This window comes from Cinclus cinclus, chromosome 8 (assembly GCF_963662255.1).
Source record: "Cinclus cinclus chromosome 8, bCinCin1.1, whole genome shotgun sequence".
Taxonomy (NCBI): Eukaryota; Metazoa; Chordata; class Aves; order Passeriformes; family Cinclidae; genus Cinclus; species Cinclus cinclus.
Window position 1 is genome coordinate 3,989,339 of NC_085053.1, and position 20,347 is coordinate 4,009,685.

The following is a 20,347-nucleotide window of genomic DNA, read 5'->3' on the forward strand; positions in this document are numbered from 1 at the left end:
CTCTGTGGCTGGATTGTGCTCTTCTGAAACAAGAATCCATTTTTTATTGAAATACGTTTTTATTTAAAAAAATAAGGCTGTTTAAATAAATTTGAAATTATGACAACCTATTTTAAGGCTTAAATTTACTATAATCTATTAATCATTTAAATAACTTCCATCAAGGATTTCTTCTCACATATTAATGTGTTGAAGGGTGCTGCTTTTAAAATGATATGTCAGGTCGGGGGGAAAACATCTCTAACTCTAGCTTCTAAATGTCACAATGTCACATACTTAGTATCTATTATTTTCCCTCTTTACAATGGAGCAAATGCTGGTATTTACATTTTTTTCCAAATGTCAGTATGTTGAATTCCTGCTGTGCATAAATGCTCTTGCCTTAATTACTCCTAATTTCACGTTAGCAGGCAGGTGCAGGGAGAGTGTTTTCTTCCATTTGGGCTGGTTCATGCTAAGTTGAGAAGCCATGGGGAGTTGTGAAAGCGGGCAAGCTTGTTTTCCCCTCTCAGTCCATGAATAAAGACCATGTGGGAGAGGAAGAGATCTGCTGCTTCAAAACCTCCCAGCTCCCAAGGACTGGCTTTTCAAAGGGGATCCATGTCCCTAAACACACAGATCAGCAGTTAGAGAGGGAATTTTAAAAGTGCTTCTGGCTTCCTGGTGACTTAACTCTTGGTTTTGCTTCCCATGAGCATCGTGGAGCACTTGGCATCCCTGTGCTTGGGACACTCCAAGTGCATTGATCACCACCAGAAACATGGCCCGTGCTGAGCACAAACAATCTGCCAATTCACTCTCTGTGGCTAATGTTTCTTTTGATTAATCAAATCAGTATGGGAGGATGAACCTGGTTCTCGATGCAGATTTTTCTCCCCACCTCCCCCGGCAGCCAGCTCACTTAAGGCAGCCTAATGAAATTAATTAACAGCAAATTTAAAATGTTGTTTTTCGGCACTGTAATTGAATTCCCGTTTTCATTTGAAGGCAGCATGAAACAAGCAAAATAAAGATGATGATTTGCAAAGTGTGACAGGCACTTTCCCATTGCCATCAATGTGGCAGATGCAGGAGGGAAAGCTGTGCCTCAGTGGGAAGCTCATTGTTTTGTTTCTGGTTGTCCCAACAAAATCTGCTATTTTCATGAAAAATAGCTAACAGGCAGGCAAGCTTGAGCTGATGGCTGAGATCAAGGTGGTGTGAGATGGTGATCGAGTTGATCTGGTCTGAGAGGGCAACAGTGATTAAAACAGTGCCCATCTCTCCTAGGGAGAGGTGTTGCTGTTACTCTGTCTTTGGCTGTGACCCAGCTGTAGGATGTCCCTGAAATTTTGGAGCCAGCCAGGTGAATTAGGTTTGATTTGGCATTTAGCATCCTGGAGCATGTGTAGTGTCCCTGTCCTCAGCTGCTCTTCTTGCCTGGGTGTCCTCTACTGCCATGACAGCCCAGCTTTGTCAATCTGTCTTACTGCCCCAAACTCTGGAATTAAAGGTACTTAGGGAAAATAGGGCTGCTTGGGCAGAAGCTGCAGGTACCTCTGCAGGTCTCTTGGCTGAGTCTTAGATGGAGAGCTGTAAAAAATGATTGATAACTGAAAACTTCTGAAATCGCAGCCATGTTCATGTTTCACTGTTCACAAAGGATAGTCAATATTTTGTCTGCAATAATTTGTGATGTGGTCCCAATGATCCCATCAAGCTGCTGAGAAGTTGTCCTGTAACCCGTATTCCCAATGTCTGAAGCTGTGTTTAACATAGAGTGTGTAGGTGAAACCTGTTCAAATTAGAGCTGGAAGGACATTGCTGAGTTACTGCTGTCAGTAAGTGCTGTCTCCCTGCACCACAGCTGGATTTTTTTGAGAGGCCCACATCTGGATTAAACCCAGAAATATTGCTTTACTCTGCTTTAGCCCTTCAGGTTGTGATTTATGTAGGGGCAGCCATGGTGCTGGCAGGAGGTGACTGGAGGGTGTGCATCCTTTGGTCACTCCACCCGTTTTTATGGGAAGAGGTAAACATCTCCCATGAACCCTCTGCTCCACATTTCCCCCTTGACCAGCTTTGCTCTTGCAGAGATCTCAGGCAACACGGATGACATCCCACTGGTGCGCTGGCGGCAGCAGTGGCTGGAGAATGGCACGTTGCTCTTCCACATCCACCACCAAGACGGGGCCCCCAACCTGCCTGGCTTCGACCCCACAGAGGAACCCCAGACTGAGTCTGCAGAGGAGGAGCTGAGGATCCTCCACATCTCTGTCATGGTATGTGATGGGAAGGCAGCCCCTGTTTAGCTGTCCAGAAGCCTGTAGAAAATATAGTGGCTTTTGAAAAGCCATTCATTTCCCTGTCTGGCTCCAGCTGCCCTAGGATGGGGAGCTGTGCCCGCCTTTGGGGTGGTTAGGATGCTCTGGGCACCTCTCTGAGTGGTGAATGCTAAGTGCCTTCACAGGCTGCTTTAAACCTCTCCCTTAGTTTGCATCACTTTGAAAACGTGTTTGCAGGGTGCCTTTATTCCCAGGGGTTCTGTGGTCTGAAGTGTCAGCCACATTAACCCAGGATTAGTTCACATTGACTCAGGAGTCAGGAGCCCTTTGCTCTGCTGCAAAGGGCATGGTGCCTGCTGCCCTCTGCCCTGCTGCACAGCGTGTGTCACAGTGCCACCAGGCACTGTCACCACCACTTTTATCAGCATGGCAGCCCCGTGGCCATGTGTCGGGGTTGCACAGCAATACTCCACCCAGCTACACAGAGACAAGGTTTTAAAGGCAGAGAAAGGAGAGATGTGTATGTTGGGGGAAGATCTGTGGTGTGTTGATTGGTTTGTTTTTCCTTTTGTTGTGTTGGAAAAAAATTGAAGAATGCTACAGTTTTTGTACCCACTGGAAGATAATTAGCCAAAGACAATGTGTTGCCCAGGCTGCAAACAGGCTGTTCAGTGGTGTCCACCCTAATAAGAGTTTCAATTGCTCTTCCAGATTGCAGCCCCAGGCCAGGTTTCTCCTCCTGTACTTGATTAGTCTGAAGGAAAAAAGTGGTTTGCCAAGCCACTCCCAAAAACATCTTGCACCATTATCTCTATTATACTGTCCATTGCCAGCTGCTCCTAAGAGGGTGCATCACCTTTGGAGAGGTTGGCCTTGCCATGGTCTTGGTCTTCTTTGGCACTGCTGTATCCCAAGATCAAGGCAGAAGTGCCTGGATCAAGGCTTGTTTTTGAGCTGATGGAAAGGATATCTGCAACTCATTGCTGTCATACCAAAACGGGCAAATGCAGAGTCCTCCTCTGCCCTTTTGTCCCCATCACTCTCAGCTCCACTCTGACAGCATCCCTATTCCCTGACAAATAGAGGTTGGCTTTTGTGCCAGGAGTCAGGATCATGTGGTGTTTTCCAAGGCTGATTTCCTTTCTCTGCTGCATGGTTGCCAAGGGAAGAAGTGTGAGTGAGGAATTGTATCCATCGTGACCAAGATCCCTGGTGGACTGGGCGAGGACCACTCCCACACCTTTTCAGTGCTGGGCTCCTCTCATAGCCATCACATGGATACTGGACTGCAGGGAATAAGACAGAATGGGATTTCTCTGCTCCTGTGGAGGGAGAATGGGTATGAGGTGGTGGTCTGACCCTCTCCAATAGGCAGTGGGTGGGGGAAGACTTCAGTTCTGGCTTTCATCCTCCTCTCAGAGCCTCTTGAAATCTCAAGAGTCCACAGGCTGCTTTTCTCAGGGATAATTTGAGCTCTCAGACTATTGGGGCAGAAGAAATTCCATTTCAATGAAATAACAAGTCTCTTTTGTGAATCCACAGCCACTGTCTGAAAAAAATGAACATCCACCAGATTCAAGCTCCAGCTTGGTCTCTCCCGTTCACCAGCACAGGAATATGGCAGAGCTTGCTGGTGTTTGGGGGATTTAATGTGCATATAGAGGATAGAGGAAAGCCAGTAATGCCCTGGAATTCCTCCTACCTGCTTGTCATGCCATCTGCAGGTGGACTTTCTCTAGGGTGATGGTGAACCATGACAGAGGAGGCCACCTCTGGTGGGGATGGGGATAATCCCCACTTATTCATGGATCACAGAATTCATAGGGATTGGAGCACGATACAGAATTAGGTTCCCAGTTTGCCACTAAAAATTCTGCATGACTGTGCCAGGCACTTTATACAAAGGCATGTAGTGATGGAATTAGACTGATACAGAGATTAGATATTGGGAAGAAGTTCTTCCCTGTGAGGGTGGTGAGGCACTGGCACAGGTTGCCTGGAGAAGCTGTGGGTGCCCCATCCCTGGAAGTGTTAAAGGTCAGGCTGGACAGGACTTGTCCGTGCTGTTGGTAAGGGCATTGGAATGAGCTGAATTTTAAGGTCCCTACCAATCAAAACTATTGTAGGATTCTATTTCTATGATCCGGGGACAGTTTTCAGCCCTAGCAAGATTTTCCAGCTCCCTGGCCAGAAAGATGCCAGCCAGCCCCCTGACTTCTGCAGGAGTGTTGGTCTCCTGAATCACCAGAGTTCGTTTCCTCTTTCTTTATTTATTTTTTTGTTTTGTTTTTGTTTGTTTTTAAAGAAAGAAAGTTGGGAAGGAGGCTGGGAGGGTGCGCCACAGCTCCATTATTTTGGAAATGAAAGTAGGTTAAACTGCAGTGGCCATTAAACTTCCTTTTCCAGCTGCCTCTCCTGCTTCTCATTCAATAATTCCCTTAATGTTTTATCCTAATTGAGCAGATTATTACTATTATTTTATTTTCTCAAGATCACCTGTTGCATAGAAAAGAGGAGGGAGACCGAAGCTGTGGATGGACTCTGAGCTCTTAGCTGGCTCCTCATGCTTTTTATTGTTATTCTTGTTATTATTCTTGGCAGATTGTGCATAAAGAACCAGTTTGGGGCTTTCATTTCACCGCCCTCTGTCTGTGTACCATGATGTCTTGCAGGAGGGTGGTCTTGGGGACAGTGGCAGGATGACAAGGCCAGGTGCAGTTTTGGGGTCCATCCCTGTGGGACAGGAGCTATTTCAGCCTCTTTTCCCCAAACATGTTCCCCAAACAGCACTTCAGTCATCTGTCTGTCGCAAGCTTTGATCTCTTTTAATCTGTGCTGCAATTTCTGCCGGATACCCTGAGAAAATCTCCCAAGATTGAGAGTGACAGCACTGAAACTGGTTGGAAATGGGTCAGAAAACGTTGCCCGTAGGAGCATTTGCCTGGAATAAAGCTGATCTCTGTTTTCAAAGGCAGGAGAGTGAAACAAAGCACGCCTTGCTTTAAATGCTGCTTTTTCATGCCTGGGTGGCAACTTCAAAACCGGTCCAGCCCAAGGCAGGCTCCAGCTGGGTGCCCTTGGCCAGCACTGGGCACTCCTGGTGCCAGCAGTTTTTGGTGACCAGGCTCCCCTCTCCAGTGCCTTTGCTTTGGCCACCCTGAAGCATCCCTGGGGTAATGGTGTCCCAGGGGATGGCTGATACCAGTCCCTGGCTGATCCCTGCTCACGTCTGCGCCTGCAGGGAGGGATGATCGCCCTGCTGCTCTCCATTCTCTGCCTGGTGATGATCCTCTACACCCGCCGGCGGTGGTGCAAGCGGCGCCGGGTGCCGCAGCCCCAGAAGAGCGCCAGCGCCGAGGCTGCCAACGAGATCCACTACATCCCATCGGTGCTGATCGGGGGCCACGGGCGGGAGAGCCTGCGCAACGCCCGCGTGCAGGGCCACAACTCCAGCGGGACGCTCAGCATCCGCGAGACGCCCATCCTGGACGGCTACGAGTACGACATCACCGACCTGCGGCACCACCTCCAGCGCGAGTGCATGAACGGCGGAGAGGACTTCGCCAGCCAGGTCACCCGCACCCTGGACTCGCTGCAGGGCTGCAACGAGAAGGCCGGCATGGACCTCACACCAGGTGGGCACGGGCTGAGCTGGGTGCTTTCCAACTTGTCCTCTTTCTGCAGTTCTGTACGTGTGTTTTCTCTGGAGCGTTTTCCCTGTTTCTCTGGGTTTTCATTGGGTCTGAGATATTGGTGGTCCGCCGAAGGCACTCCCATTGCTGGGAGACCTTGCAGCCAGTTGAAAGCAGTCCCTGCCGAGTGGGTCGTGACTGGAACAATGCAGCTTTGTGGTTTCCGTGCCCTGACAGAGAACTAGAGTGAGGTTCCCTCTGTGCTATCCCAAACTTCCATTTTGTATCCTCAGATTGCTGGTGTCTTCTTCGGGTGAGGTTTTTAGTAGAAAATCTTTAATTGCCATCAGTATGATTCAGAGTTAACGCTGCATTCTGATCACCAGCAGGGATTCTTTGAGGCTTATAACAAACCTGTTCTTTGCTCATATCACTAACTGAGCCATCCAACTATAGAGCCTTCCCAACTGAGACATAGTTTGGGAAGATCATCGTGTGTGCATATATGCTCTCCTGCATATGAAGAAGTGCCCTGAGAGGCTGAGTGTTAAATCTCAGCTCTTGGCTAGTTTGGTGGAGGTGCAGTCCTCTTCAGGGTTTGAGCTGCTCATAAGTGTGCATTGGGGACAGCTCAGCTCATTGTCTTCAGCACCTCGATCGCCTCGGGATGATCTGGAGATGTATCCAAGGAAACCTTTCTCTCACCTCCCTCTCTTTTAAAAATCTTTATCCCTGAAATATTTTGCCTTCTGCTTCCTACTCAGGGAGTGATAACGCCAAGCTGTCCCTGATGAACAAGTACAAGGACAACATCATTGCCACCAGCCCCGTGGACTCGAACCACCAGCAGGCCACTCTGCTGTCCCACACCTCCAGCAGCCAGCGCAAGCGCATTAACAACAAAGCACGAGGTAGGGCGGTCCCCGGGGTGCATGGGGTGCCTTGGGCTTCCACCCACCCACATTCCAGCAACTCACCCTCTCCTGGGGTGGAGGAATAGGACCAGAGCTGGGAGAGTGGATGGAAAAGAGGATTTGGGTGGGGAGAAACAGAAAATGTGGTGCCTGCTGCAGGGATGCAGATGATGTTGGGCTGGCTGGTTACAAAGATGCAGATGGTGTTTGCTCCAGTAAATACTACAGGATACCGGCACAGCCATGGGGAAAAGTTGCAAGGTAATCCGTGGCAGGGGTGTCTGGCTGTGTGTGGTGGGAAGGGGAGGAGACACTGTCCCTGCTGCACCTGGCAGATGGGGCTTCTGGCCTTTAGTGCAAGGCTTTCCGTGAAGGGTGGTGTAGGATGCCAAGGTTTGGGGTGGCACGGTGCCAACCCCTCCATGACTACACTCAGTGTCCCCTGCAGCTGGCTCAGCCTTTCTCAACCCCGAGGGGGACTCAGGGACAGAGGCAGACACCGATCCCCAGCTGACCTTCTACACGGACCCCTCACGGAGCCGGAGGCGCAGCCGAGGTGGGTGCGGGTGCAGAGGTGGGTGACGAGCCATGAGCCCTCTTGCCTTACCTGCTGTTGCTTCTCTGGGTTTGGAGACTTTGCAGTGGCAAAAAGACAGAAACCCAAGTGCAATCCCAGCTGCCGCAGGCAGGCACCAGTCCCTGCTTCGCAGCAGGCTGCTGTTTCTCTCTGGTGGAGTTTCTCAGCAGAGGATGAAATGTATTCTGATGTTTTGCTGGAGGCTTCTGCTGGGCACTGGTGTATATTAATGAGTATAACACACTTCAAAGGCTGGCCCGTGCGTTCCCATGCTGCTGCTCAGCACTGTGCACATACCAGCTGTATGTGCACCAGAGGATGGGGACAGCCTCAGTCCCCAGGTAGGAGTCTTGCCCCACTGCCCTGCACCATCCCTTTGGGAGGTTTCCTCTTCCCAAGGGGAAAGTTAGTGTCTGTTTTCCCTCCTTGAGCCTAGTTTGCTGGATAATGCCTTGTTTTTCTGGGAGTGGGACTGGGAGCCATCTCCTTCAGCTGATGTTGGAAGGCAAATTCAGGCTTTGTCTCCAGCCAGTTTGTTTTCCACTCAGCTTTTTCAGCTGAAAGATTAAAACTCAAAGACCTGCATGTCCTGAGCAGTTAGGTCCTCTATTGCTTTTTCAAGAGCATCAATGAGCCTGTTGTCATGACAAAATTAACCCGAAGGAGTGGAGAAAACCAGAATGACTGCATTTACCTTTTTTGTCCTAATATCTGCTCTGCTTTAAAGCTCTTGTGCTGCAAAGTTCTCAGCATGCTGCAGTGCAGGGTGTGGGAGAGCCAGTGCTCTGGGGGATCAGGAAGGTCTTGGCCACAGTGGGAGAGAGGGTTGGAGAGTCCCATGGCAAAGGCTGCTTCATGTTCTTCAGAGTCCAAAGTGATTCCATTTGATTCAATTGATGCTGGGTTTCCAGGGGGCTGGGCAGGGTCTCCGCATCCTAAGGTCCTCTGGCTGCACCCAAAGATCTTCCTGGGTCTTACAGGTGTCAGGCTTGACTGTGTTCCCATGTTTTGCAGTGGGGTCCCCCCGAAGCCCTGTTAACAAGACGACACTGACCCTCATCAGTGTGACGAGCTGTGTCATCAGCCTGGTGTGCTCTTCCCACATGAACTGCCCCCTTGTTGTCAAGATCACCCTCCATGTCCCTGAGCACCTGATTGCTGATGGTGAGCACCCCATGGTCTTACCCATTTCTTCCTTACTCTCTCTGTAAGGTTTGATGGAGGAGGGGGTGGAGATGGGTGCAGGACAGAGGGGACAGGTGTGGATGGGGGGCACCAGTGTGGGACAGAGGGAATGGGCATGGGATGGAGGGAGTGGATCCGTGACAGAGGGGACTGGTGTGAGGTGGACAGTTCTATGTTGGGAGTAAGGGATGGAGTGGTACAGGATGGAGGGGATAGGCAAGGGACAGAAGAGAGAGACACAGGGTGGACATGGCTGTTGTGGGGCACAGGGCTTGCTTCAGTATGGAGGGGATGGGCATAGGGCCAAGGAGATTATTGTGGGTTGGGGAATGGATATGGGATTAAATGGAGCATTGTGGGATGAAGGACATTGTGGGACAGAGAGATCAAACCATCAGTGTGATGGAGGCAGGGGGGGTGTGGGAGGGAGATGGCTGCTGTGGCACAGAGGGGAAAGGCACAGAATGGAGGGAGCTGTCATGGGATAGAGAAGACAGGTGTGGCATGGAGGGAGCTGTCATATGGCAGACAGGATGGGCACAGGACAGAGGATTCCTTGTGGGACAGAGGGGACTGTTGTGGGACAGAGGATACTTTCTCAGGATGGAGTGAATGGGCATGGAGGGATCCCCATGGGCAGAAGATGGAGGGATCCATTACAGGGAGGGGGGGAAACATCACAAGATGGATGAGATGCAGGGCACCATCATGGGATGCAGGGTACAGCAGCAGGTTGCTGTCACTGACTCCCTTTGTCTCGGTGGCAGGGAGCCGGTTCATCCTGCTGGAGGGGAGCCAGCTGGATGCCAGTGACTGGCTGAACCCAGCACAGGTTGTCCTCTTCTCCCAGCAAAACTCCAGTGGGCCCTGGGCCCTGGACCTCTGCGCCCGGCGCCTCCTCGACCCCTGTGAGCACCAGTGTGACCCCGAGACTGGTAAGAGTTCCTGAGCTTGGGGTGGGTTGGAGAGCTCACCTCTGCCTCCTCATCCCAGCTGTGGTGGGTAGGTGCTTCCTCACCTTCTCCTTGTGCAATAGGGGGCTGCCTGGTGTCCTGGTGTGGCTGCAGGCTGCACTTGGCAGGGAAGCACATGCAAAGTCTTCCCATGTGTGTTCTCCCATGTCTCTCATGTCCCTGTCTCCACAGGGGAATGTCTCTGCTATGAAGGTTACATGAAGGACCCTGTACACAAGCACCTCTGCATCCGGAATGAGTGGGGAACAAACCAGGGGTGAGTGCCCAGGCTTGGAGTGTCCTCACGTGTGGAGTGTCCTCACGTGTGGAGTGTCCTCACGTGTGGAGTGTCCTCACATGAGCTGCTAGGCTTCCAGAGCTCGTTACCACAGCTGTGGTAACTTCTTGGATGGCAGAGTTAGAGGCACCTCGGTGAATTGTAAGGTCAGTGCACAGCTAGGCTCTGCAGCAGGTCTGAAGGATGCAAGGATTTCTGTTCTATGAAATAAATCAGGAATGATGTACAGGAGATCATTGTCACATTTTAGAGTAAACACCTCCTGGAGAGGATCAAGATTGTTCCTCCTACTCTTGTGTGCACTATCTTGGGCATCCTCCACTTTGTGGGGCTTTCATTTTGGGTCTGTGAAGCATCAGAGGAGGGCTGAGGTTGGGCTGAGGTCCCCATTGAAAACTGGGAAAATTAAATAAATGCTTTGGTGCTGTGGCTGTGGGAACAGAGGAGTCACTATCTGCTCCAAGCTTTACACACCTGGAGGTGCTAAAGGAAATTTTTCTGATGTTTCAGCAGCAATTCGGTGGTGGATTCCCGAAGTTCCCATCTCTCTGTGACCCTCAATGGGGTGCTCCATGTGTCCCTCAACTCATGGGTCTGTGACCTGCAGCTGGGGCCTCCCAGGAGTGGCTGGAGGTGGTGTGCAGAAAGCCAAGACATCCTCAGATTCAGAGGTCCCACGTGCATCAGCATCTCCAAACCCTTCCCCCCCCCCCACTTACCTCATTATGCCTCATAATGCTGGGTTGGTGGTGGCCCTCATGTGTCAGGATGCCCTCTCTGAAGTTATTAGTCTTCACAGTGGGAAGTGAGAAATCATCAAAGGCAGGGTTTGTGTCTCCCCTGCCGTGTCGCTGTGCTGGGGGATGGCAGCAGTGGGGAGCTGTCGGTGCTGGCACAGCCCTGCTGTGTCCCTTTTAACTGGGGCCCTGGGGAAAGCACTGCTGCTCCATCTCCAGCCCCTCTCTGGCTTTTTTGTAATTTTAAAGGCAATTTAGCAACTCAACCCAGAGTGGAGTAGCAGCTGTGTTAGACAAGTTGTTGCTCTGGGTGCCCTGAGCCAGGGCACAGGTGGCCCCTTGCTGGGGATGTGCTGTGTGGTGTGGTGATGGTCCCCAAACCTCTGCGAGGTACCAGTGCTGGAGTAGGGAAGTACAGCTCCTTGTCCTGCTTGTCTCCAGGGGTCAGTGTCCAAAAGGAATGTCCCCAGCTCCTCTGTGCCATCTCATAAGAGGCACTGAGTGATGGGCTGGGGTGTGGGGGGGGGGGGGGGGGGGGTTATTCCCCTACCAGGGATTTGCCTGTTTTGGGAGGTGTTTTGTTTAGGAGTGTCTCACAGTGGGGCTGGAAAGAGGCCACAGCCACCTGGGGCCACATATGGCTTTGGTGCCACCCTCTGCCTCCATCAGAGCAGTGTGTTGGGCCCACCACCTTGCAAAAAGTGAATTGGCAAATAACTTTGTACATTGAGGCTAGTAATAAGAATGGGTAAGTACTGTGGAGAAACATTTGCTTCCTGACCCTCTGCTTTTCCTTTGCTCCTGAGTGTGGGTCTGCAGCTTCACACTTCTCTTCCATGCTCACTGCTCTTCTCCAGCTTTTTCCTGATTTAGCTTCTGTGCTTTCTTAAGGCAAAATGGAGAAAAAGATGCTGCTTTCAAGTAAATTGGGAAAAAAATATAGATGGCAACTAGCAGGAGACAGGCCAAGGGCAAGAAGGACCAATATATTCCTGAAGCCCCCTGGACCTGTTTGTATCTCCTGATCTGGTTTTGTCTCAGTAATGCCCACCTGAAAGGTGCTCAGGACCTCCTCTGTTCCCCTGGGGGATTTGGGGCTGCTCTTTTAGACCTATCTCCAGCCTCATGCTCCCACAGGAGCCTTCTCTCTGCTTTTTCTCCTGCAACAGGATTCATACCTGGCCAGGCTACATCTTGTCTTGTGTTTCTTCTTATATACCAGAGTTGTCTATGACCAATTTTGTGCAGCATTTCCAAAATATTTTTCTGTTTGGGGTAAAGAAACCTGGAAATTCTCTTTTTCCACAAGGTGCAACACAGCCCTAGACCATGGTGGGACATGACTTTATTGGTGATGGCAGTGAGTGTTGTGTGTATTTTAGATACCAGATTGAGATCCACATCTCCCCACTGCATCTTTTACCCAATGTGTCCGGACCCTAAATCTTCAGTTTTTCAAAAACTCAGATCTTTTTGATCATGGGTAGCAGATACATTTGATCAGCTGTTTTTTTTTTTTTTGTTTGTTTTGTTTGGATTTTTTTTGTTGTTGTTGTTTTTGGTGTGTGCTGCTCTTCACCTGTTTTAAACAAATCTGTCTGGTGCTGTTTGTGTGCTCACAGTCTGTCTCCCTACTTTGATATGCATTGTTAATTAGCTGCTTTTTGTCTCTAATGTTCCCTGAGTAAGATGCAGTTTCTAGCAATCCTACCAGCCACACTTCATCTTTTCTCATCAGACCAAATTTCTGCAGTTCTTTTTGTGGTATAACTTGGCCAAAAAGTCAAATCAGCACATTCTGTCTTTAGTTAAGAAACTGTTAGCTGCCTACATTTGTACTTTTTCATCCCAGCCCTTAGATCTGTCTCACACCTGGCTTTCCCCTCCCTACATGCAGTTCCCTGGGTGCACTTTTCAGCCTCCCCCGTTGAGATTTAAGGTGCTCTGCATTAAGGAGTCTTTATCGATGTGCTCTTTCAACTTGTAGTGGGCTTCACCCTCGCCTGGGGAGGTTTTAAAGCAGTTTAAGGCAATGTGGTGAACAGGTCAGGCTGGGTGCTCTCATCCTGCTATAACTGTTGGGAAACTGTCCCACCCCAGTCTTGCTCCCCCACCCGCAGCCTTGCAGATGCTTTTTTTCCAGCACAGGACCCGAATTCAAGCATCAGTCTGTGCCTTGCTCACCCAGCTCCCCTCCCTTCCCTTCCCATTCCCACCTCTTCCACACACAGATATCCCCATCCTGGCAGTGCACCTGCTCGGCTTATCCCATCCCCATCCCACAGAAGTGCAAGAGACACACTGAAGGGTAAAGGACAACACTTTCCCTGCTTAAAGTCTTTATTTTTCTCTCTTTTTCCACCCCCACCCCTTTTCCCTTTTCTTTTTTCATTGCCTCTCTCCATCCCCTGCTGTGTGCCTCGGCTTTGCAAGCTGAAGGGCAGCCTGATAAAAAGCTCCTAGTTCTTTCAGATTCTTCCATGAAACCACCCATCCTCTTCCTCCTCCCACCTTATTCTCCTCGTAGATTTATGGGCAGCCCACGGAGAAAGTGCCAGCATTAGCATCTTTAATAAAGAGCTGCTTGCAAGGGATGGCAGGGCAGGAGGGGTGGGAGGGGGGTGGGCTAAGAACAGGAGAGGCATCGGCAGCTGGAACCCAACCAAAGCTGTTGCAAAATAAAGTGAAGTTGGGGAGGAGCCATGATGGGCATTGCCAGTTGGAAATGTGACTCGATGCTCATGTGGCATCTGCTCTCTGCTCTTCTGCTGTCAGGGTGGTTCTGGGTCTTCATGGGTACCCACTTTGGAGTCCTGGAGTGCAGCAGGTGCTGTGGGGATGCTCTGGTCTGTTCACCCTGGGCATGGCCATCCTTGTGCTGCGGGCTGCTTGGAAACCCTGAAAAGCACAGAAGGTCAGGGAACCAGATGTGGAGTCACCTATTCCAGCATGTAACAACCGACCACTTTCTCCTCCAGTGACATGTCCAGTCACAGTCCCGTGCAGCAACTTATTGTGCCTTCTGCAGAGACGCTCTCCTGTGGCCCCCCCAGCCTCTTGCTAGCTCCCCTCAAACCAGCTGCTCCAAGTTAGCTGATGGTGGTCGCAGTCTGCCAGCACTGGGCTTAGTCCTCACCCGTCTTTGTGTGTGGGCTCACAGATGTGACACCAGGCAGAGGTCTGGCAGTCCCTGTGGTGCTACAGCACCTGCCCCAGCACTGAGCTCTGCTGCAAGCCAAGAGTAGCTCTCCACAACCACTTTTCCACCCGAGTTGATGGGGAACAATACCTCTCTTCTATACAGCCTCTGCCTTTGTTCCCAGCCTGACATGCTCCTCAGAAGCAAGAATAAAACCCATCTGCAGGAGCACTGGAAGGTGGGGGAGTGAAGCATTCAAGGTGTTGGCGAGACACAAGGAGCACATCTCTTTCTGGATGAAGCTGACCTCATTCAAGGCAATCCGATTGTGAGCTGAATGTAATCCCCAGCTCCCAGCTGACCAGACAGGAAAATGGCATTGTATCCCAATGAAGGACTAAGAAGGCGTGCTGTAATCCGGCAGTCAGGATTTTTTTTATTATTAATATTTTTGTCTTTGCTGAAATAACTTCAGATTAGAAATTAATCTGCTTGTGCAGGAGAGCTGTAATTGCCTGGAGAGAAAACTTCTGGGCTTGTCACTGGCACCTGACATTCTTGACTCTGAATTTTAGCAGCAGTGATGAGATGGGATGGAAAATATCCTGTCCCCAGCTCTGAGGTCTTGCAAAGGGGATTTGGAGTTTTAGGGTATGGGAGTGGGGTTCATGTTGCTTGATTCAAAGCCCACCATGGCTGAGTCTTTTGTCTGTCTCACTCTGCAAGTGATGGTCTGCCAGCAGGGTTGTGCTGCTGGGGGGTACATGTCCCAAAGGTGTCTGGCTATGGATGTCCTGCTGAAAGGCACCAGCCTCCAAACCTTGGTGGTTCATCACTCATCAACCTGTGCTATCTATGACAGCAGGGAGGGAGGGGATGGGGCCACCAGCTCTCCAGCCTCCTGTTTGGCTTCACGTTTCCACTTTGTTTTCCAGCCCACTTTGCAAAGCTCCCCCTCCTGGAACAGTGAAACACAAGGGAAATAAGGCAGTTGGTGAAACTGGGGTCCCAGACTTGGTGTGCTCCCTGGCAAAAGCCTCACAGAGAAAGGGTTTGGTTTTCTTTCTGCAATTCAAGAGCTGTAAGGCAAATCCCTAAAACAGGACCAGGCAGGTGGTACCAAGCATGAAGGGATGGGGGGATGGTTGGAGTGTACCAAACCCCAAAACAATAGTTACAACACACCACTGGCCTAATGGCAGGTTGTGGTTGGGATGAGAATCTGATGTTGTTGGGACCCCAGAATTAAGATCTCAGATCTGAGATTATTTTATTGTGTCGTCCCAGCTACCCTAGGAGTCATCCTACCCTAGGACCCTTCTGCCTGTGAGTTGAGGGCTAAGCAGGGGAAGCATTTCGGGCTGTGAGCAGCAGTGGGGACACGATGCTGGTGTGATGCTCCTGGGTTTCTTTTCCAGGCCTTGGCCATACACCATATTCCAGCGTGGCTTTGACTTGGTGCTGGGTGAGCAGCCCTCTGACAAGATTTTTCGGTAAGTGATGAAGGCAACCTGCTCAGCACATTTTGGAGCTTAAATATGACTCAGGGAATACAGGCATGCAAGTAGCCCAGCTGGCAGGGCTGAGCACAGCTGTCCTGTGCCACCTCCTAGGGACATGAAAACATGGCTGGGAAGATCCCCCTGTAGCTGTCATGAGGGTGCTGGATACCCAGCAGTCAGTTCTTCCTCTGTCTGTGGTTAGAGTGAGTTTTAGGCTCTGAAGGAGGATTTCTATGAAAATGGAAGTGCCTCTTTTTTAAAAATTGCTGAAGTTGCATGCAATTTTGAGGAATCATTGGGTGTATTTGGAGGAGCCACCCCACTTTACCCTGCTCACACGTCTTAGTTTGGGCTGGCATCCGTGCACAATGAGGAGGGAGGCTCAAGGGCTTGGATTTGGGCAGAGACAACCTCAAAGGCTCAGCGTTCCCCTCCGTGCCAGCCTTTGCTGCTCTCCCTGGCAGGTTCACCTACACTTTGGGGGAGGGCATGTGGCTGCCCCTGAGCAAGAGCTTCGTCATCCCACCGGCTGAGCTGGCCATCAACCCCTCAGCCAAGTGCAAGACTGACATGACGGTGATGGAGGATGCAGTGGAGGTCAGGTAGGTGCGACAGCAGGGTGAGGGAGTTCAGGGGGGGGTTTCAGCAAATAGAGCTGAGATCCCCATCCCACATTTTGCAGGTTGAGATTAGTGCAACCATTAACCTGCCCCTCTATTCCTGCAAAGCTGAGCCTTTGGCAGTATTCCTCCTCATCTCAGTAGCTCCTGCATCCTTTTAGAAGCTTGGCTGCCATTCAGTTCACTGTCAGCCCGAGGAAAGCCTGAGCTCTGGAAAAACCCGGGCAGCAGCCACGGTCATGCATGCATCCACAGCATCTCGTTGAAGCAGTGACACGTCTCCTCTTCCCTCCTCGCAGGGAAGAGCTGATGACCTCATCCTCCTTCGACAGCCTGGAGGTCCTTCTTGACTCCTTTGGCCCCGTTCGTGACTGCTCCCGGGACAACGGGGGCTGCAGCAAGAACTTCCGCTGCATCTCGGACCGCAAGCTGGACTCCACGGGCTGTGTGGTGCGTGACCCCCAGGGACCTGCCAATCTCCCTTGGTGTGAGCAGGGAAGGGGAGGCCAGAAAGGGAATCCTTCCTCCTTTACTGTCACTTTGGGGTGGATATTTTGAGGTTGGTTTTGTAGCAGGAAGATGTGTTTGGGCTGGCATCTCCACACACACACACACACACACAAGGCAGTAGGAGTCAGTCTGTTGGCTCTGTTCAAGGTTCTGTATCACTCACATGTGTGGTGTGCCTTGTCACCACCACAGCTGTTCTGCCCCAAAATGGGGGTCTGTGGGGCTGGGGTGCACTGCTGCAATGTCACCAGAGCTGGGACATTGGGGTGAAGAGGCTGTGAGTGTGGGGCAGAAAGTGGGCATGGAAAGGGCAGCATTGCTTTGTCAGTCACTGGAGCTGGGTGGATGGAGAGTAGGGTTGATACCAGCACATTGCCTTGGTGGGGGATGGCTTGGAGAGCTTCCACCTCAGGGGATACACTCCTGAGGGCTGCAAAGAGGCTTTGGTGCAGGAGGAATATCTGCAGCTGTGGATGGTGCTGCTGCTGTCTTTCTTGCAGCCCCTGAGCACTGCTCAGGTGGCAGTTTCCAGTGGGGAGCAATGCTGGAGCCCTGCACTCCACCTCAGCCCCAGAGACAGATTTCTTCCCAGGGATCTTAACCTCTTACTTCCCCCACCCCACCAGTGCCCAACGGGATTGAGCCCCATGAAGGATGGCACTGGCTGCTATGACCGTCATGTTGGCGTGGACTGCTCTGATGGCTTCAACGGGGGCTGCGAGCAGCTGTGCCTGCAGCAGATGGTCCCCCTGCCCGAAGACCCCCTGCTCTATAACATCCTCATGTTCTGTGGGTGAGTGACCCATCACCTCCCTGGACACAGGGGCATCCCTAAAGTGCTGCTGTCCATTGCTGCTGCCACCCTGAGCTTGTGGGGTGGGGATGGAGGGGGTCTCCTCTATTCTTGTGGCTGTCCTCAGTGCTGGGGGGTGTCAGCTGCAGCTGACAGTGGACCTTGTGCTGGCTTCCCAGGTGCATTGAGGACTACAAGCTGGGCACAGATGGGCGATCATGCCAGCTGATCTCAGAGTCGTGCCCTGAGGTGGGGGACTGCGGCGAGCCCCGCGAGCTGCCCATGAACCAGACACTCTTTGGGGAGATCTTCTATGGCTACAACAACCACTCCAAGGAGGTGGCACCAGGGCAGGTGCTCAGAGGGACGTTCAGGTGAATTGCAGACATGGGGAGGGGACCTCAGCAGGGTCAGACCTCACCATCCTCTCCAATAAGAAGGCATGGGAAGGAGCCTGGGGCTAGACTGTAGCAGACTCCCTAGTCCATCCGTGTCTGGCTTTGCTTTGTAGAAGTTGGAGGGGCTGGTGGGGAGGGCACATCTGATGCTTCCCATCAAGAGTAGGCATCTTTTTAATCTGTGCCTGAAGGAAAAGAGAAGTACCAGGTGTTTTTATGGGATGGGTCACTTGCTGGCGGGGATGATCCCAGTAATTTCTGCTGTCCTCCAGCCTTGCCCTTCTCTCTGCAATTAACTTCCAGGCAGAACAATTTTGCCCGGGGCCTGGAGCAGCAGCTGCCAGATGGGCTGGTGGTGGCCACAGTGCCCTTGGAGAACCAGTGCCAAGAGGAGCTCTCTGACCCCATGCCCGACCCTGACTTCCTCACTGGTGAGTGAATTCAGCTGGATCCATGTCTCTCCCAGTGAGACAGCTGTCAACATGTCCAGCCTTCAGCACCTGAACCTCCCACAGTATATGTCTGCTGTGGGATATATCTAGTCTGGCTTTAGCACCCTGTGCTCAGCTGCACATAGAGGAACCAGCAGCTGAGGGTTGGCTCCTTTTTCCAGCAAGAGGAAGGCGTTAAAAATTAAGGCAAGGCAAAGGCTGTAAATTAATTGTAGAGTGTAAAAGCTCAAGCATCCATCAAATATTTGGGGCATTTGCAAAAAGATTTTTTTGTTGTTTTGTTTTGTTTTTGAAGGCAAGAAAGGTTTTCCAGCTACCTTTGATTACTTTGCTGATATAAAGAAGCATTCAAAACCCAGGACTATCAAACCAAAATGTTTTGGTTTACTGTGCCAGAGCATCATGGGACATGAGTGATAGGTTATCATGGGTTCCTAGACAGCCTTCAACGATTTGCCTTTTTTCCAAGTTGCCTGTACTCATGAATAGCCTTCATTACCTTGGTGTTCGTTGCTGTTGGCTGAAATGGCCAAGACATTGAGGAGCTACTAAGCACAGGATGTGGCTAGTAAAGTGTTTTGGTCTCCTGGGAGACCTCGTGCATTTGCTTTGTCTGGCAGAGCTTCCAGGAGGATTTTGGAGGGTACCCATGGATTGTGTCCAGGGTCTGGAGGATGCTGGTTGCCCTGACAGGGTGTATGGCAATGAAAGTGTGTGTACAGGAAGATTCAGCAGGGAGGATGGTGCTGGTGGGTTTTGAGGAGCTGAGCTTCCCTAGGAGAGCTGGATGGGTGGGTCACCCCTGCTTTCCTGGGGATGCTCAACCATGCCTGGAGATGCTGGAGGACACCTGCCTCCCAATGAGGCTCTCCTACCTGTGACATGGTTACATGGATGTAGGGAAGGCACTGCCACCACAGCCCCAGCATCACAGCAGTGTCAGTGGGACTGGGACTTCACTGGCAATTATGCTGGGCAGGTAAAAGCCAGTAAATTATCCTATTCATTTCCCACTACTCTGCTGACTTTGTGGCTGATTAAGGGGAAAAAAAGGGGGAAAAAAGGAAAAGAAGTAAAATATTCTCTGCTTGTCAGAAGCTTGGATGTCACTGTGAATACATGAGAGACAGAGCTGCTGAGTAAGGAAGGGCTGTTTTTGCATAAACACTTTGCAGGGAAGAGCAAGGCTTTGAAGCTGTCGGCAGCAGCCAGCACTGAAGAGAGAGATGCTGGAAGGCAGAGGATCTTATCCTACTTATACTCTGCCTTCAGGTCTTGTTACAGAGGGGGGGGATGCCCACTGTTATCCTCCTGAACTCCTGCTGGGTGCCTGTCAGCAGCAGAGTTTGCCACTCAGCTGCCGAGTGGAGGGGGGACATGCTGGCTGTGCAGCACTGGTGCTGCGGGGGAGGATATGGCCTGTCCCAGAATCCTGCTGTGGCACTCCAGGGATGCTCTGGCCACCAAATTCAGAGCCATGAGCATCCTTCAGTTTCCTTGCTGGGGCTTCGTCTGAGGCTCAGTGGCCTCTCCGTCCCTCTGCTCGTGGAAGCTGAGCTGCCATGTGCCTTGGGCAGGAGTAACTGGCCACCCAGCCCCGGTCTCCAGGAATTTCTGGCTTCTGTAACTCACAGCTAAATGGCTGAAGAGCAGTATGACTTTGAAGGAGAAGGACAAACTCTAGGTCCTGTTCAGCCCCAGAATTGCCATAATGTCCTGAGGGAACATTAGCATCAACAGGCCAGCGATTTCCCCGTCCATCTGTTGTCCACTCAGCTCAGGCCCAGCCGAAAGGGACCCAGGGCCTCTTGGCTGGTCGCACTTGGGCACTCGTGGCATGACGGTGACCGTTTCCAGGCCCGCAAACAGGTCATTAAAAAGGACAGCTCTCATTAGTGACATAATTAGCACACCTGGGCATGCCTTGGGAGTGGGCACTGGGAAGAAGGAAGCAGGAGGGAAAGCAGGAGGACGCTTATTATCTTCCAGCACAGAGCCCCCGATGGCAGAATGAAACAAGCCTATGTGTTTTCCTTCAAAGCCATCATTTTAATTGCTGGGGGCCACCTGATCCTCAGCTCTGAGTGCCTCCTTGAGGGCATGTGGTATGTACAGAACCCTTTTCCCTGGCTTCTACACATCTTATTGGCTGTGTGGCCCAAGGCATAAAGGGCTGCAACTATCCCCATGGTGAGGTATTGCTCAGCAGTGGCATTGAGTCTCTGTATCCTTTCTCTGGCAGGGATGGTGAACTTCAGCGAGGTGTCTGGGTACCCTCTCCTGCAGCACTGGAAGGTGCAGTCTGTTATGTACCATGTCCGGCTCAACCAGATGACCATCTCCCAGTGTAAGTGTACAGGGACAGGGGGAGTA

General features: G+C 51.3%; 1 protein-coding gene across 1 annotated transcript in view; it reads left to right on the plus strand.

Annotated features, from left to right (window-relative positions):
- Nucleotides 1–20,347, plus strand: part of ASTN1 (astrotactin 1) — a 44,131-nt gene that overhangs the window by 18,525 nt on the left and 5,259 nt on the right. The window contains exons 2-15 of the mRNA XM_062497883.1: nucleotides 2,074–2,261; nucleotides 5,506–5,899; nucleotides 6,661–6,807; nucleotides 7,259–7,366; nucleotides 8,402–8,551; nucleotides 9,340–9,507; nucleotides 9,718–9,802; nucleotides 15,118–15,192; nucleotides 15,666–15,803; nucleotides 16,121–16,271; nucleotides 16,958–17,124; nucleotides 17,304–17,498; nucleotides 17,826–17,953; nucleotides 20,217–20,321. Of these exons, the coding sequence (XP_062353867.1) occupies nucleotides 2,074–2,261; nucleotides 5,506–5,899; nucleotides 6,661–6,807; nucleotides 7,259–7,366; nucleotides 8,402–8,551; nucleotides 9,340–9,507; nucleotides 9,718–9,802; nucleotides 15,118–15,192; nucleotides 15,666–15,803; nucleotides 16,121–16,271; nucleotides 16,958–17,124; nucleotides 17,304–17,498; nucleotides 17,826–17,953; nucleotides 20,217–20,321 (2,199 nt within the window). The remainder of the gene's footprint in view (nucleotides 1–2,073; nucleotides 2,262–5,505; nucleotides 5,900–6,660; nucleotides 6,808–7,258; nucleotides 7,367–8,401; nucleotides 8,552–9,339; nucleotides 9,508–9,717; nucleotides 9,803–15,117; nucleotides 15,193–15,665; nucleotides 15,804–16,120; nucleotides 16,272–16,957; nucleotides 17,125–17,303; nucleotides 17,499–17,825; nucleotides 17,954–20,216; nucleotides 20,322–20,347) is intronic.